General features: G+C 53.7%; 1 protein-coding gene and 1 long non-coding RNA gene across 13 annotated transcripts in view; one reads left to right on the top strand and one right to left on the bottom strand.

Annotated features, from left to right (window-relative positions):
- The window catches only part of BBS4 (Bardet-Biedl syndrome 4), a 57,262-nt gene extending 42,979 nt beyond the window's left edge, over window positions 1–14,283 (top strand). For 11 of the 12 annotated variants that reach the window (XM_051822314.2, XM_051822313.2, XM_070054705.1 and 8 more), the window contains 8 exons: window positions 340–394; window positions 1,287–1,355; window positions 2,817–2,969; window positions 3,048–3,219; window positions 5,758–5,827; window positions 6,314–6,455; window positions 6,893–7,094; window positions 7,388–8,112. In XM_051822314.2, the coding sequence (XP_051678274.1) occupies window positions 340–394; window positions 1,287–1,355; window positions 2,817–2,969; window positions 3,048–3,219; window positions 5,758–5,827; window positions 6,314–6,455; window positions 6,893–7,094; window positions 7,388–7,497 (973 nt within the window). In that variant the 3' untranslated portion in view covers window positions 7,498–8,112. Of the gene's footprint in view, window positions 1–339; window positions 395–1,286; window positions 1,356–2,816; window positions 2,970–3,047; window positions 3,220–5,757; window positions 5,828–6,313; window positions 6,456–6,892; window positions 7,095–7,387; window positions 8,113–14,082 lie in introns of those variants that run through there. The other variant, XM_070054707.1, reaches the window with a different exon arrangement.
- Window positions 8,133–9,683, bottom strand: LOC127483764 (uncharacterized). The gene is made up of 3 exons (XR_011381108.1): window positions 9,047–9,683; window positions 8,849–8,957; window positions 8,133–8,252 (listed from the first exon to the last, which is right to left on the bottom strand). It is a non-coding gene; the product is annotated as an uncharacterized lncRNA (long non-coding RNA).
- Window positions 14,284–17,079: the final 2,796 nt, after the last annotated feature.

Below are 17,079 nucleotides of genomic sequence, written 5' to 3'. Positions count from 1 at the left end.
TCAGAGGCTTGCAATGGCCCGTGCTGGGCTGAGGTTAGTGCCAGGAACTGGAAACTTAGTCCAGGTCTCTCAGATGGGCAGCAGGGACCCAGTCACTTAGCTGTTACCACTACCTCCCAGGGTCTGCATCAGCAAGAAACTGGAGGCAGGAGCCAGCTGGGACTGGAACCCAGCTACTCCAGCATGGGATGTGGGTTCCCTAAGTGGCCAAGTGCCCACCCAAGGTAACTGCATGTGCAGACGGGAGTGGGAGTGGGAGTGGGGGCTCAGTGGCGTTGCTCAGGTGTGGCACCAGGGCAGGGTCTCACGCATGTTCTGCTTCCCGTCTCTGTGTTGCAGGTTCTCACCAGAAAACACAGAGCTGCTTACAACTTTAGGGTTACTCTACTTACAGGTGAGAAAGCGCTTCACTCTCCTTCCTGTGTTGGTACTAGAAATGGTGTAGGTGTGTGTGCCTGGTGGTTTTCTTTTATTTCGATAATTAGCGCATTTTAATAAACACCTGAAACACATGAGCCTTGCTGTCTGTGTTTGGTTTTCTTTGATACAAGAATTGATTTTATGCACTCCAAAGAAGAGCAGTTCTGTGTTAGGGTTCTACAATGACAGTTCCTACCCAGTCAAGGAAGGAGCCTGAGGCATCTGCGTGGGCTTGGGCTCCGTCACTGTTGACGGGGCAGCAGTGTCCAGGGCTTGGGCTCCGTCACTGTTGACGGGCAGCAGTGTCCAGGGCTGGGAGACCCCTCTGCTGTTGCTCCTTCCCAGCTAGAGGCTTCTGGGAAAGACAAGGCAAAGTGCCCTCACCTGGAGTGAGGAGTCCCTTCCACATGCCTGCATGGGAGTGGGCTTCTGCCAGCTCTGTCCCTCCACTGCGTAAGCCTCAGGGCCCAGGGGTCCCCGAGGAGCCACCCACCCACCCTCATCAGCCTCCCCAGCTGATGCTGCCCCAGGGTGGCTTTTCTGCTGACAAGGGAATCGGGAGCGTGCCCCAGGTCTCACCGACTTGGCTCGGGGCCCACGGAGAGGAGGCTCAGCAGCTCATCTCGCCCAGCGGCCCTGTGGCCCACGCCGGGAGGCAGAGGCGGTCCCCACAAGCACACTGACCCAGCTGGGGACGTGTTGACAGAATAGAAGAAGAACATGGGGGCTCTTCAGTTTTCTGTGTGTGATACCTGTAGCTTTTTCTCTCCGAAGAGTCAGGATGTTTCTGTCGAGGGTGGAGTGGGCCAGACTCCTTGACTCCGTCTCCCTGCTGACATAAATTCTCTGGTTTGCTTTTTTCTAAGCTTGGCATTTACCAGAAGGCGTTTGAATACCTGGGAAATGCACTGACTTACGACCCTACAAACTACAAGGTACCGCAGGCCGTGAGGCCCCAGAGCCTTCACCCCGATGCTGCCCTGCCCACGGGGCTGGGACGCTGGAGGGCAAGGCACAGCTTCCCGTCTTGCACCCTGAGAACGCAGGCTCTCCTTGAAGAACACGAGAACGGAAAGGTGGCTCTCATGAGGAAGTATTACAAAATGTTGCTGCTCTGCTTCTCACCTTCTACAGAGCACGTTTGGTTTTTCTCCCAGAGTGATGGATGTATTTGAAAGGTAGAGTTAGAGGGAGAGGCTGGGGCAGAGAGAGGTCTTCCATCTGCTCGTTCATCCCCCAAATGGCCGCAGTGGTCAGGGCTGGGCCAGACACGGGGCAGGAGATTCATCCTTGTCTCCCACAAGGGTGCAGCGGCCCAAACACTTGGGCCATTGTCCCCTGCTCGCCCAGGCACATTAGCAGGGAGCTGGTGGGGAGTAGAACAGCTGGGATGCAAACTGGCGCCTGTATGGGATGCTGGTGCTGCAGGTGGCAGCTTTACCAGCTACACCACAGCACCAGCTCTTACAGGGGCCTGCAAAGATGTGAAAACAGGGCCTGTAAGATGGCAGAAGGCAGAACTAGGGGCTGGCAGAGCTGGTGTTCTCAGGAAGTTAGCCAAGCCTCAAAACTACCATCGAAGACAGTTCTCTCAAAAGCACTGTTAGATCCCTGATGAATCCAAGTGTGACTGAGTAAGAAGACCAGGGCCAGCGCTGTGGTGTAGTGAGCCAAGCCTCTGCCTGCAGCACTGGTGTCCTTATGGGCACCAGTTTGTGTCCCAGCAGCTCCACTTCTGATCCAGCTCTCTGCTGTGGCCAGGGGAAGCAGTAGAAGATGGCCCAGATGCTTGGGCACTCACATGCTGCACTCACGTGGGAGACCCAGCGGAGGCTCCTGGCTCTTGGCTTTGGATCAGCTCTGCTGTGGCTGTGGTGGCCATCTGGGGAGTGAACCAGCAGATGGAAAGCGTTTCTCTGTCTCTCCTCCTCTCTCTATCTCCACCTCAAATAAATCAGATCTTAAAAAAAAAAAAGGCCATCAGGTGGTGCGCAGCACTGAGGGTGATGGACAAGCACTGGAGCTCACTAGACACAAGCCCGGTGCAGAGCTGAGCAGTCAGGTTAGCTGGTTGGCTACCTACCTTTCCTTGAGAAATGCAGGGCTGGACTGAGGGAGCCAGGGCAGGCCAGGTTGTCAGGGGCTGCAGAGAACAGAATCGAGGCAGTTTTTACTCTAGGGACCTTGACGTCCTAAAATAAATGGCTTCTCTGGCTAGAAGCTGTGCCTGAGAGCCACAGCGTGGGGTGCAGGGGTGGCCTCGGGTGTTGGCGCCCACAGCTCAGATGTATTGTCCATGTCCCGCCGTCTTTTCTGATGGACCTCCGGGGCAGGGGTGGAGGTGATGGTGACGGTGACGGTGACTGAGCTGTTGCTGTCGTGTGCTGTGTTCGCAGGCCATCCTGGCAGCAGGCAGCATGATGCAGACGCACGGGGACTTTGACGTCGCCCTCACCAAATACAGAGTTGTCGCTTGTGCTGTTCCGGAAAGTCCTCCCCTGTGGAATAACATCGGAATGTGCTTCTTTGGGAAGAAGAAATACGTGGCAGTGAGTGTCCCTGTGTGCATCCTGTTTTCGTCACATACGCGGTTAGCGGGTCTGCTGAGCTCGCCCCTCCTCCTGCAGGCTATCAGCTGCCTGAAACGTGCAAACTACTTGGCTCCGTTTGACTGGAAGATTCTGTACAACCTGGGCCTCGTCCACTTGACCATGCAGCAGTACGCATCGGCTTTCCACTTCCTGAGTGCGGCCATCAACTTCCAGCCGAAGATGGGAGAGCTCTACATGCTCCTGGCCGGTGAGACACGGTCACGTGGACTCCGTGGTCTGGCGGGAGGGGAAATGGATTCAAGTCCTAGAAGGCCCACGCTAAGTCTCTCATGGAAGCTGTCCTCCAGGAGATCCTACAGGACCTGTGGATGCCACCCAGAGACCAACAGCTCAAAGCGGGGTCCTGTCTCATTCGGCTGACCAATTTTCTTCTCTTGGAAAGTTCTAGATAATGAGGGTTACAAGCTTGGGCTTTGTTGTTACCACTTTTAGAAGTCTGTTATCTCTGCTACTGCAGCTTAAGTGCTGGGGTTCCCAGAGTTGGCATCCCAGCTCTTTAAACAGATGATGTCCACCAGTGCTGGGATGGGTCAGGCCAAAGCTGGAGCTAGAAACTCAGTTTCCCATATGGGTGGCAAGGATACAACTCCTGGAGATGTCACCTGCTGCCTCCCAGGGTGCACATCGGCAGGAAGCTGGACCTGGAGCAGAGGCAAGACCTGAACCCCAGGCCCTGTGATAAGGGATGTGGCCATCCCAGGTAGCAGCTTCACCACCAGGCCAAATGCCCACCCCTGAGCTTGGTCTTTGGGTGGCGTCTGCCTTCTTTACTGTGTTTACCCAGGGTCAGCTGAACACTCAGTGAATGTTGAGCTTCATTTATTTGCACAAAAGGCAGAGTGACAGTCTTTCATCCACTGGTTCACTCTAGAAGTGGCTCCCACAGCCAGGTCCGGGCCAGGCTGAAGCCAGGAGCTTGGAACTCCATTCTGAACTCCTACCTGGTGACACCCGGCCGTCTTCCACTGCCTTCCCAGGCGCATCAGCAGGGGTCTGGATTGGAAGCAGAGCAATAAGGACATGAACCGGTGGTCTAATACAGGATGGCGGTGTGAGCCCCCACATGTTGATTTTGTTATGGTCACTTTAGAAAATATTTAGTAGGTTGGGGCTGTGGTACAGTAGGTTAATCTTCTGCCAGTGGCACTGGCATCCCATATGGGCGCCGGTTCAAGTCCCGGCTGCTCCTCTTCAATCCAGCTCTCTGCTGTGGCCTGGGAAAGCAGTGGAAGATGGCCTGAGTCTTTGGGCCCCTGCACCAACATGGGAGTCTGGGAAGAAGCACCCGGCTCCTGGCCTTGGATCGGCGCAGTTCCGGCCGTTGCGGCCACCTGGGGAGTGAACCAACTCTACTTTTCAAATAAATAAAATCTTTATATATATAGAGGCTATACCTTTACAGATGAATTTAATTGAGAGTTCCCATGCAATGTTTCACCTCCCAGATGTCCATGATGGCTGGGGCTGGGCCAGGGATGAAGTTGGGAACGTGACCCGTGTCTCCCACATGGGCAGCAACCACCCAACCACTGGAGCCATCACGTTGCCTCCCAGGGTGTGCATTAGCAGGAAGCTGGACTTCAGAGCTGAGCTGGGAATGGAACCCAGGCCCTGCAGTTTAATGGTTAGGCCCAACAACTGCCCTGCTCTGTCGTCAGTAGTAGTGTTGTGGCAGGGCTGCACTGTTGCACAGCGGGTTAAGCCACCACTTCTGACTCTGGTTTGAGTCCCACCTGGCAAAGCAAAACTGCTTTTCCAGCTCCCTCTTAAAGCACCCGGGAAAGCAGCAGCAGATGGCCCAGGTGCCTGGGTTCCTGCTGTCCACGTGGGGGACCCGCATGGAGTTTCAGGCTCCTGGCTTGAGCCGGGCTCAGCTCCGGCTGTTGGGGGCATTTAGGGAGTGAGCCAGATCTGTCTGTCACTCCTTCACGGAGTGTTGTTATTACAGCTGGTCCCAGTCAGGCTACCTATTGTGGAGACCCTCATTTCTGAGCATGTTGTGTACAATGAGATTCCACCCCTGAAACTAATCTATGCCATACAGACACAAAAACAAGCTAGACCAATCAGTGTAGTATCCTGGTTATTATAGTGAGGGGAACCAGCGAGGCCTCTTTGGTAAGATGGGGTGTGGTCAGGTGCATCAGTGAGAACCTAGTGACACTGTGCAAGGTGGAATGGAAGCAGGTGGGTCACTGCCACTGGGGAAGTGTAGAGCTTAAACCAGGGCATTACAGGGCGGGGTGCACAGAGCCTGGCAGCTGTCGGGCTGTGGTAGGGGACTGTTGACGGCACCAGGTATTCAGGGCTGTGCACACGTTGTGCTGAGCTGAGGTGGTACAAGAGTTGAATTGGGAGGGGCCTTGGAATCGTGTGTGTGTGTGTGTGTGTACCTTTTTTTTTTTTAAATTCATTTGAGATGCAGAGCTACAGCGAGAGAAAAGGAGAGACAGAGCGAACGTCTATCCACTGGTTCACTCCCTAAATGGCCACAGCAGCCATTGCTAAGCTGATTGGGAGCTGGGAGCTTCCTCTGGGTCTCCTACATGGGTACAGGGACCCAAGGACTTGTGCCCTCCTCTGCTGTCTTCGCAGGCCATTAGCAGAGAGCTGGATTGGAAGCAGAGCAGCCGGGACTCTGGTGCTGCAGGTGGAGGTTTAACCCACCACAGCCCAGCGCTGGCCCCACGATTCTAAGCTGCAGCCCACAATCTGTTTGTTGTAGTGGCCCTGACCAATCTGGAGGATATAGAGAACGCCAAGAGAGCCTACGCAGAGGCCGTCCGCCTGGATCAGTGAGTGCCCTGCCAGGGCGCAGCAGGGGGGCATGGGCTCACAGGGCGGGTCACCAGGCTGTTCTCCAGCCTCTGTACACAGCAGGCTCCAGTGTGGAAGGATGGTTCCCAAGGTCGGAGTGGACACTGCTCCTGAGAAGGTGTCCAGGCCTGTGTGTAGTGGTCAGAGCTGGCAGCAGGCTTGGGCTGCTGATGGCTGGATGTCACACGGGGGCTCTGGGCTGTCTGGGACACTGCTAGAGAGCAGCCCTGCCGTGGTGGCCTCTGAGGGCTGAGATGTCAGACTTGGTGCGGACACCTGCTTTGCTGGTGGGCAGTTACTTCTGTCATTCCTCTCCACAGGTCCACACAACACTTGGGTCCCATCTTGCTGCAGGATGGAAAAACTTCCACTTAATCAGTTTTGTTTTGTTTTTGTGTGAGAAGCATTTGTAAGTGACCATTTGTTGCAAGCTGCAGGCCACAGACTCCATGTGTCTGCCACAGGTGTAACCCTTTGGTAAACCTGAACTATGCCGTGCTGCTGTACAACCAGGGCGAGAAGAGGGGCGCGCTGGCCCAGTACCAGGAGCTGGAGAAGAAAGCCCGCCTCCTCAAGGACAGCGGCTCTCTGGAGATTGACTCAGAGGTATGGCTCTCAGAGGCTCCCTGCAAGCTGCAGGAGACTTAGGTCAAGCCCAAACCACCCGACGTTAAGGGCTTGTAAGCTCTTGGCTCTGTGGGTTCTTTTCTTTCTATTTGAAAGTCATAGTTACACAGAGAAGGAGAGGCAGTAATTACTTGAGAGGAGTACTCCTGGAAGAAATCAGAATTCTGGCTTGTCCTCTCCTGTTGCGGGTGCAACCCAGGAGTCGGGTCTGTGTCTCTGGGCCGTGTTTGCAGCTCCACTGTGCGCCGGCTCGAGCTGTCACTTTTCACTGAAGGCAGCCTGTGCTTCTGCTGAGTGACAACGACTCCCTGCGTCGTGTTGGAACCCACCGCACTCCTGCTGGGAGGCTGGGGAGAGGGGTTGGCTCATCTCGGCTAGTCACGTCTGACTCTCTTCTCTCTCTGTCGGGACACAAGATGGTGGAGATGGCTCAGAAGTTGGGAGCTGCTCTCCAGGTGGGGGAGGCCCTGGTCTGGACTAAACCAGTCAAAGACCCCAAGTCAAAGCACCGCAGCCCCTCGAGCAGCAAGCCCGCCGGTCTGCAGCAGCCTCTGGGCTCCAACCAGGCTCTCGGGCAGGCGATGTCTTCAGCAGCTGCGTACAGGACGCTCCCTTCAGGTAGGAGGCTACCCAGAGCTCCAGGAAGACTGCGTGGGTGCGAGCCCCCGTGCCAGCAGATCAGATTGGAGCGGGAGGCTGGCCCCTGCACATCCAGTGTCGCACTGGCTTCCTCAGGGCCAGCCGTGCAGGACACTGCCAAGGACACTGTTAGCCGGGGTGCTGGCAGTCGGCGTCTCAGCAGCTGTGACTGTTGCTGTTAGTTTCCTGCGCAGCTGCAGTTGCCGGACTTGCTGCTGACACTGAGAGTGGGGCTCCGGCCTCAAGCGTGCGTACCATCTGTTCTGCCCTAGGTGCTGGAGGCGCAGCCCCGCTCCCAAAGCCGCCTTCGCTTCCTCTGGAGCCAGAGCCTGCTGCGGAAGCAAGTCCAACAGAAGCGCTGGAACAGCGGAGCGAAAAATAGCGAGGAGGACCCCAGAGTCAGGAGTTCTTAGGTATCTGAGGATGGCCCCAGTTAGCAAAGGCCAGGTAGCGGCAGGCATCACAGAATTAGAACGTGGAATGCAGGAGTGCCAGTGACCCCACGGAGCCTGGAAAGGAGCCTAAGGCACGACTGTGCAGCCCCCCAGGCCCTCAGCCAGAAACAGGAGAAGAGTGACCCTGTCCCCTCGAGAACACAGGACGCGGCCTGGGTCTGAAAGGCTGGCTGAGCCCTCCCTTGTGCAGGGAGGGCGGGGACACTGCGCGGCGGCTCGCGATGGTGAGGCCTGGGGAAGGTGCGATTCTCTGAATTCAAGAGGAAGCCGGGGAGAGCTCCGGGCGCTCGCCGGACGGGATCTGGAGCAGGTCCCTGTGTGACGTCGGTGCGCAGCCAGATCATGTCAGTGTGCGAAGCAGGAGCCCACGGCTGCTCTGCTGTCAGCTCTGAGGATTGGAAAAAAATAGGGAAGCACCTGCTAGCCAAGGAGTTGATAAAGGTAACTGTTTTCTCTCTAGATTATGTATGAACATTCCTTTGAGGAAAGTTGTACCTGAATAAAGGAATAAATGAGACCACAATAAAAACTTTAGAAAGCGACGGTCCCTGTCTTCTCTTACCTGTTTGCGGGGCTAGTCTGAAACGAAGAGACCTTGAGGGCAGGGGTGGCCTCCCGGCCGCTCACTGATGGGCCAGTGCTCGTGCGTCACAGTTCCCCAGCACCGATCCAGTTACTGAAACTGAAAGGTCACTGATGAGGTCTCAGCGGTAGCAGGGCTGTAGGCTGAGACTTGGAGAGGAAGAGGAGGGTTAAAGAAGAGGAGCTAAAATCAACAGCAGTGAGGCCAGAGCTGGGTGCCTGGGGAGAGGAATCGGGTGGGAGTGGAGGTGTCCTGGTGGCTGGGTTCAGTCGACTGTGAAGTCTGGTTGTGGGACACGGTCATCTTTAAGATGTCCAAATGGTGACAGCCATTCCAATTTCAGACGTGAAGACACAGATCCTTGGATGACAGCTAAAACCGTGTGTTTGGACGTAGCTGTCAGAGGAAAGCCGGCACTAAGGAGGCAGAGAAGTGAAGGGGGGAAAGGGGAGAGAAGCAGGTGACTGAGAGAAAGCCGAGGAGGCTGGGGTGTGCAAGGCAGCCCCCCCCCCCCACATTTGGCCTCACAGAACCCTTGCAAAGGAGAAAGAGGCTCAACAAAGTAGAAAGAGCTTCCGCAATGGAGGGAGTGGCCATGCGTGTGAGGCGAAGCGTTCGTAGGTATGAGGATGTGAACCCAGGGCTAGACACAGCCCTTGCTCCCGAGCCGTGCGTCACTGCAGTGGTGCACCCACCTGGGTGGTGACAGGAACGGTGCTCGCAGACGGACGTGGAAACTGAAGTGGAAGGAAGGCGTCTTTTGAGGGGGCAGAACTGAATTCACTGTCAGAGAAGATCTCAATCCTTGGGAAGAGATGAGTAGTGAGAGCATAGCAAAAATAGTGCACGGCAGGGCTGCGGGGCTTCACGTACTTCGGGGGGCGAGACGGTACCTTGCATTCAGTGAAGAAGATAGCCCAGGGCCGTGCTGTGGCCCAGCAGGTTATGCGCCCTCTGGATGCTGGCATCCCATGTGGGCACCATGTCAAGCCCCGGCTGCTCCACTTCCAGTCCAGCTCCCTGCTCATGGCTTGGGAAAGCACCAGAAGATGGCCCCCACAGCCCACGTGTGAGACCTGGATGGAGTTCCAGGCTCCTGGCTTCAGACTGGCCTTTGTGGCCACTTGAGTGAACCATCGGTTAGAAGATTGATTCTGGAGCCAGTGCTGTGGCACAGTGGGTTAACACCCTGGCCTGAAGCACCGGCATCCCATAATGGGCACCAGTTCGAGACCTGGCTTCTCCACTTCCCATCCAGCTCTCTGCTATGGCCTGGGAGAGCAGTAGAAGATGGCCCAAGTCCTTGGGCCCCCGCACCTGTGTGGGAAACCTGGAGGAAGCTCCTGGCTCCTGGCTCCGGAATGGCCCAGCTCCGGCTGTTGCAGCCAGTTGAAAGTGAGCCAGTAGATGGAATCAATCAATCAATCAATCAATCTCTCTCTCTGTAACTCTGACTTTCAAGTGAATAAATAAATAAATCTTAAAAAAAAAATTCTGTCTCTGCCTTTCAAAATCAATAAAAAAAAAAAACCCAACACCCCCACCCCAATACACACCTGGTGTTTTGGGTGTGTAGACTTGCAGTTTCTCGTTCACTCCGGGGAGAAAGGAGCTGCTTTAATTTCTTGCATGGGGGTTGGGCAGGCCATCAGTTTTCACAGAATTAGGAAAATGAGAGCGTGTACGCAGTCACAGATACAGAAACCAGAGACAGAAAAGTAAAAACAGGAACAAGCAATGGGGGAAAAGTGCCCTTACTGTAAAACTGCATTCCAAAGATGGTCAGGTGTTACTGAGGAAAATTACTGTAATGGCAGAGCAGGTTTGTGCTGGACCAGCTGTCCCACCAATTCTACAGACAAGCAACAAAACAGTACACCACGAGACTGAACATGCAGAGGGGCAGCTCAGAGGGACGAGGGCTGCGTGGCATGGTGTGCTCTCACGGGGACAGAGCTAGCCCTCCGGCGTCCGCACGGTGTGGGAAGCCCTTACCCCACAGCAGCCAGCACACCTGTCAGAGGCGGACTGCTGAACACACAGGAGGGACATTAGCACGAAGGAGTCTCCTTCCCGAAAACAGCAGGGAGAGGGAAAAGGTCCACCACCGAGAAACCCAGGTGGAACAGCCGGCAAGCGAAACGGCAAGCGAAAGCCGTACCACAGCAATAGTTAATCACTGAGCTTCACTGTTCCGATTCAAAGGCAGCAGAGAGTGGAAAGGTAAAGCCCAGGCTCTCACCACCGACAGGGCGGAGCGGACGCACCGCACACGCTCCAGGCCTAAGGAGTCCGCAGGGCTCAGGCTGCAGCAGCAACAGCTGACGCCGGGGCAGGAGTCTCACAGGAAACAGGCTCACGTCACAACCATCAAGAGGCCAAGTTCCTGGAAAAACAATTCAGAAACATGAAAACGGACAGAACTAAGTCCACTGTCACACTGGGATAGATGAGTACTAACACCTCCTCTTCTAGCAATTCACACAATTCCTACGAACCACCCTGACCTAACATTTACAGAGCAGCAGTAATCCCAGAACAGGTTGTGAGAGGGAGAGATCTCCCATCCGTTAGTTCACTCCAGGCCAAAACCAGGAGCCTGCAAGTTCATCCAGGCCTCCCACATCAGGCGCATTAGCAGGGAGCTGAAGCGGCATTGGTGCAGCCAGGACTTGTGTTGCAAGTGGAAGCCTAACTGTGCCACAACGCCATTCCCTGGAACACGCATTCTGTAAGTACACGCAGCACTCTTCAAGACAGACCATGTGCTGGACTGGCATCGTGACACACTGAGCTAAGCTGCTGCCTGCAATGCTGGCATCGCATGCCAGAGTGCCAGTTAGAATATCGGCTGCGGCCGGCGCTGTGGCTCACTTGGCTAATCCTCCGCCTGCGGCGCTGGCATCCCGGGTTCTAGTCCTGGTTGGGGCGCCGGATTCTGTCCCGGTTGCCCCTCTTCCAGGCCAGCTCTCTGCTGTGGCCCGGGAATGCAGTGGAGGATGGCCCAGGTGCTTGGGCCCTGCACCCCATGGGAGACCAGGATAAGCACCTGGCTCCTGGCTTTGGATCAGTGCGGTGTGCCGGCTGCAGCAGCCATTTGGAGGGTGAACCAATGGAAAAGGAAGACCTTTCTCTCTCTGTCTAGCTCTGCCTGTCCAAAAAAAAAGAATCTCTGCTGCTCCACTTCTGTCCAGCTCTCTGCCAAAGTGCCTAAGGTGGCAGTGGAGGGTGGCCCAAGTACCTGGGCTATGCCACCCATGTAGGCGACCTGCATGTACCTCTGGGCTCCCAGCTCCGGCCTGCCCTAGCCCCAGCCACTGGGGCCACTTGGGGAGTGAACCAGGTGGATGGAAGATCTGTCACTCTACCTTTCAAATACATAAAATCTTAAAAAAATTGAAATCTATACAATTTCTTCTCTGACCACAATGAAATTATAGTAGATACTAATATCTATAAATTCCATAAGCATTTCGAAATTAAATACGCAAAAGCTTATGAGTAAAGGAAAAAATATGAAAAATCAAAATATTTTGAACTAATAATGAAAACATTTGTAGGATTCAGCTAACAGCTGTGCTCAGAGGAGAAATGTTAGTGGTGTGTGCTTCTATTAGAAAAGAAATCAACGTGCTAGGTTTCCACCTTAAGCTAGAAAAAGAAGAGAAAGATAAACCCAAGTTAGGTAGAAGAAAAACACCAAGACTAGAAAGGTCCAAATTAGGGGCTGGCGCTGTGGTGTGGTAGGCTGTGCAGTGCTGGCATCTCATACGGGTGCTGGTTTGTGTCCTGGCTGCTCCACTTCCAATCCAGCTCCCTGCTGTGGCCTGGGAAAGCAGTGGAGGGTGGCCCAAGTCCTTGGGCTGCTGCACCTGCTTGGGAGACCTGGAAGAAGCTCCTGGCTCCTGGCTTTGGGTTGGACCAGTTCTGGGTATTTCTGCCATTTGGGGAGTGAACCAGCAGATGGAAGACCTCTCTCTCTGCCTTTGACTCTGTATAATTTCAAATATATAAATAAACTTAAAAAAAAGAGTTCAAGTTACTGAAGGGAAAGAGGCGGGCACTGTGACACTGACACAGAGGGTTAAGCAGCCACCTGCATCCCATATCTGAGTGCTTGGTTTGCTTCTGATCCAGGTTCCCCCTGATGTGCGTCCTGGAGGCAGCAGGTCCTTGTCACACACACGGCTTCAGCACAGCCACACTGGGGCACTGTGGGCATTCAGGGAGCGAGCCAGCCGGTGGGAATGCTTTCTGTCCCTTGCTTTCAAACAAAAATAACTGAATAGAGAGATTGCAAAGCAAGGAAAGTACAGAGGATTATCCTGCAGGAACACAGGCCCAGAAATCAACTAACAAATCAAATCCTGCAGCATGAAGAAATGATCAGGTAGAGGTTATCCCAGGATTTCACGCTTGGTGTAACACCTGAAAACCAAAGTAGCCAAATGAGCTAATAAGAGAGAAAGGTTACTGATTTCAATATCCGAAAATTTTCCTAAAAAGCCATCATGAAAAGGCTGCTACAGACCTGTTATCTAGAATATGTCAACTGAGCAGCAGACCGGACATCCACCTCAACAGAGGCAGCACCTGGAGGTTGCTCCGCAGCCCTTGTCATCTAAGGCACCACGCGCACCGCTGGAATGGCCAGAGCGCTGACGCCACACACAGTCTCACTGCTGGCCCAAGTGCAAAGCTGCCCACGATCTAGCAACTGCACACCTGGGTGCTCACCCAGGTTGGAAATTTATGTCCACATGTGTGCTGATGGCAGCTTCGTTCACAACTACCTAAACTTGGAGGCAACCAAACTGTCCTTCAGAAAGTGAGTGGAGGAATAAACTGGTCCATCCAGACAGAGAAGTGCTGGTGTTACTCAGCCTGGCAAAAACTGAGCCACCAAGCCACCAAGCCATGGGAGGAGGCGGAGGAGGCCCAGGTGCTGCTACTAAGTGGGAGAAACAGCTGCACCCTACTGAACTGCAGTGGCAGCCCTCCCTGGAGATGGTAACAGGACCAGGGCTTGGGGCGGACCAGGGCGCCCACGGGGGCTGAGGGGGTAATGCCCAGTGTGGCACCACAGGAGGCCGTGCCTGTCAGCACCCACCTGTCACACCACACAATGTCCAAGGCGGGGCGGGGGAGAGGAGGGTGCCACAGGCACTGGGTGGTGACAGGGTGTCAGTGCAGGCTCATCAACAGTAGCACGCCTGCCACTCTGGTGGGGCTGCTGATGTGGAGGTGGCCATGTGCCGGGCAGTGGGGACCTGGGGAAATGCGTGCCTCCCTCTGGATCCAGCTGCTCTAGGTGTCGTGGTGCAGCCGGTGGTTCCTGTTCCGGCTGCTCCATTTCCGATCCAGCTCTCTGCTAATGTGTCTGTGAAGGCAGAAGATGATCCAAATGCTTGGGCCCCTGCACCCTTGTGGGAGACCCAGACGGAGCTCTGGGCATCTGGCATTGGTGTGGCCCAGCCACAGCGATTGTGGCCATTTGGGCAGTGAATCGGCATTGAAAGATCTCTAACTGCCTTTCAAATAAATAAATAAATCCCTTTTTAAAACAAATATTTATTTAATTATTCATTTGAAAAGCTGAGTTAGAGAGAGACAAGAGGTCTTCCATCTGCTGGTTCACTCCCCAAATGGCCGCCATGACCAGGGCTGGACCCGGCCGAAGCCAGGAGCTTCCTTTAGGTCTTGACTCATAAATCATATTATTTTAGTCTGTTATTTTTGTCTCTGAGCGGGATTCTCAGTCTGGAGTGGTGTTTCTCAGACTGGTGGTTATGTTTCCTTGGTATGATATATATGCATTAAGCTCTAGAACAGGCCTAGTAGCACTGAGATGTCAGATTACCAGTTAAGGTAGGTGATCAGAGATACAACTGGGCCGAAGCTTAGCCCTACTTACCTTTTATCTCCCCAGGTTTCGAGGTGACTCAACTATGGCTAGCTGTACATCTGCTCCCGTGGAGACTGCCTTAGCATCTATACTTAAAGACTGGGAGGCCCTCAAGCTAGATGGCATTACCACGGAAAGCATGATTACTCTTTGTAATACCGTATGGCCCACCTATTGGTTGGGAAGTGGTGCAACATGGCCAGTAAATGGGACTCCTAGTTTCGATGACATTTCAGAACTCGACTTGTATTGCAGAAGCCAGCAAAAATGGTCAGAGGTTCCTTATGTACAGGCCTTTATGGCATTATATCGCCAACATCATCCTAAAAAGAGGGTTGGTCTATACCCTGCCTTTGCTACCAAAAAGGAGGATAAGCAGCCAGTGGGTATGATTGATGCTCCATTACTGGTGAGCCCACAGCTCCCGGTCTCAACCTGCGACAGCACCAGAGTCGCCCAGAAAGATGCTGGGTCCCCTTCCAGTCCTTCCAAGTCTAACCTGATGCCTACTGCCCCACGACCTCCTCCCTTAACCTTCCCACTCTGCCATGCCAGGGTAGCCCAGCTGGGATTACCAGGAGTGAAGTTGCCAGTGAACGGGGACAAGTAGAATTCTGTTCCCTCTACCCTGATTTAAACCTTTGTAAGGAGAAAATGGGGAGGTTCCAGAAGACCCCTCCAGGTTCGCTGATGAGTTCCGGGCCCTACCCTTAGCTGATGATCTTAACTGGGATGACATACATCTCATCTTGTCTACGTGTTGCACTGCTGAAGAGAAACAGCGTATTTGGACAGACACTCAAAGACATGCTGATGAGATGTCAGTCCAGTATCCAGACAGCTTTGTCGTGGGGGCCTCAGCAGTCCCACATAGTGCACCAGAGTGGACTCATCACAAAGGGAGTCAGGCTCACAGCCACGAGGCCACATGGTCTCATGCTTGCTGGCAGGGATGAGGACCCGCAGTGTAAAATCTATAGATTATGAAAAGATCAAAGAGGTAGTGCAAGGTCCAAATGAGAATCCAGCTATGTTCCAGGGACGACTGGCAGAAGCAGTGAGGAAATATACCAGGGTAGCCCCTGAGTCTCCAAAGGACTGGTTTACCTTGGTACCTATTTCATTTCACAATCAACACCAAATGTTAGCAAAAAGCTTCAGGAATTGGCCGTGGGACCCCAAACCCCCATAATCCAGATGTTCGAAGTAGCATTTCAAATGTTTAACAATAGGGATGAGGTGGAGGAGACAGCGCCCCAGCACGGGGAGCAGGCCGGACCACAGGCTCATCAGATGGCGATGGCTGAACCTCGCTCGCCGCAACCTCGGAGTCAGCCCAGGGGAAGTCCTGTGATGGCAGGGAGGTGCTACAGCTGTGATCAACGAGGACCCTTGAAGAAGGAGTGTCTTCTTCCCGAGCTCCCCCCCAGGAAATGTCCCCAGTGCAACAGGACCGGCCACTGGAGAAGGGACTGTCCTCTTCTCCGAAGGGAGAGGGGTCTCCCGCTCCACTTATGGCTTCCTCTGAACAGTGATGGGGCCTGCGGACCTTGAAGGCTCCTGAGGAGGTTAACATCTCGCACCAAGAGCCCCGGGTGACCACTGAGGTTGCAGGTGAGCCTGTTAATTTTTTAATTGACACAGGAGCCACTTCCCATGCTGGACCACTTTCCCTTAAGAGCTGCACTGTCGTGGGGGCTGATGGGACGCCTCGATCCGAGATTCACCTTACCCCTAGTGTGGCAGATGGCAGATGTGCTGGCTGCGCACCACTTCTTAGTTATGTCAGAGTGCCCAGCTCCCTTATTTGGAAGGGACTTATTGTCGTCCCTTGGAGCCTCTTTGAGGTTACCTTCCCTGACATCTAAGACATTCATTATGATACTGGCAACTACTGAAGCGAGTCCTAGTTTAGATACTATCCCTGCTGAAATAAAGGAAAGAACAGATCCCCAAGTCTGAGATCAGGGAATTCCCGGGCGGGCCATATAGGCATTTCCTCATCAACGCCAGTATCTGATGAAATCAGAAACTAGAAAGGGACTCCAGCACTTAACTAAAAAGGTTTTCAAACATGCACTTCGGGTGCCTTGTCGGTCCCGCTGTGACACCCCCATCCTGCCAGTCGTAAAGCCCAGTAGAGAATATAGGGTGGTCCAGACCTCAGAGCAGTCAGTGAGGAAGTTGCTCCACTCCGTCCCATTGTGCCAAATCCTTCTACGATATGGACACAACTACCTGAGGGGACCTCCTGGTACACAGTGTTGGACCTAAAGGACGCCTTCTTTTGTAATCCATTGAGCTCAGAATCCCAGTTTTTATTTGCCTTTGAATGGACTGACCCAGTCTCCAGGATAATTCAGCAGTATACATGGACTGTCCTCCCCCAGGGGTATCGGGACAGCCCTCACCTGTTTGTAATGCACTTGCAAAAGAACAGGGAAGTGCAACTAAAGAGTGGGGCGATTTTACAGTATGTGGATGATATTCTCATCCGTAGCCCCTCTCAAGAGGACTCAGATGAAAACACCATCCAGGTTTTAAACTTCCTAGCTAAATGAGGGTACAAAGTTTCTCTTGCGAAGGCCCAAATTTCCAAACAGGAGGTGGATTACCTGGGGTGCTTCCTAGCTCTAGGGAAACGGACCATCTTAGTCAAAAGGAAGCTATTTTATGTATAGGGCCACCACAGACAAAAAAGCAACTCAGGGCATTTTTGGGAATGGCAGGATTCTGTAGAATATAGGTCTCAGGATTCGGGTTGACAGCCAAACCCTTGTATGAGGCCTTAAAAGGCCCTGATGTAGACCCACCTGCTGGATGGGAAAGCTACAGAAGTCATTCCAAAGAATTAAAGAGCTTTTAACAGAAGTCCCAGCACTAGGGATTCCTATTCTGAGCAGGCCGTTTGCCCTGTTCAGAGCAGAAAAATAAGGGGTGATTTTGGGAGTACTAACCCACAAATTGGGTCCACTCCCACGGCCAGTGGCTTACTTCTCAAAATAGCTAGATTCAGCAGCT

Source organism: Oryctolagus cuniculus, chromosome 12 (genome assembly GCF_964237555.1).
Source record: "Oryctolagus cuniculus chromosome 12, mOryCun1.1, whole genome shotgun sequence".
Lineage (NCBI taxonomy): Eukaryota > Metazoa > Chordata > Mammalia > Lagomorpha > Leporidae > Oryctolagus > Oryctolagus cuniculus.
Note: the sequence above shows the minus strand (reverse complement) of the source record. Positions and strands in the feature narration are given on the sequence as shown.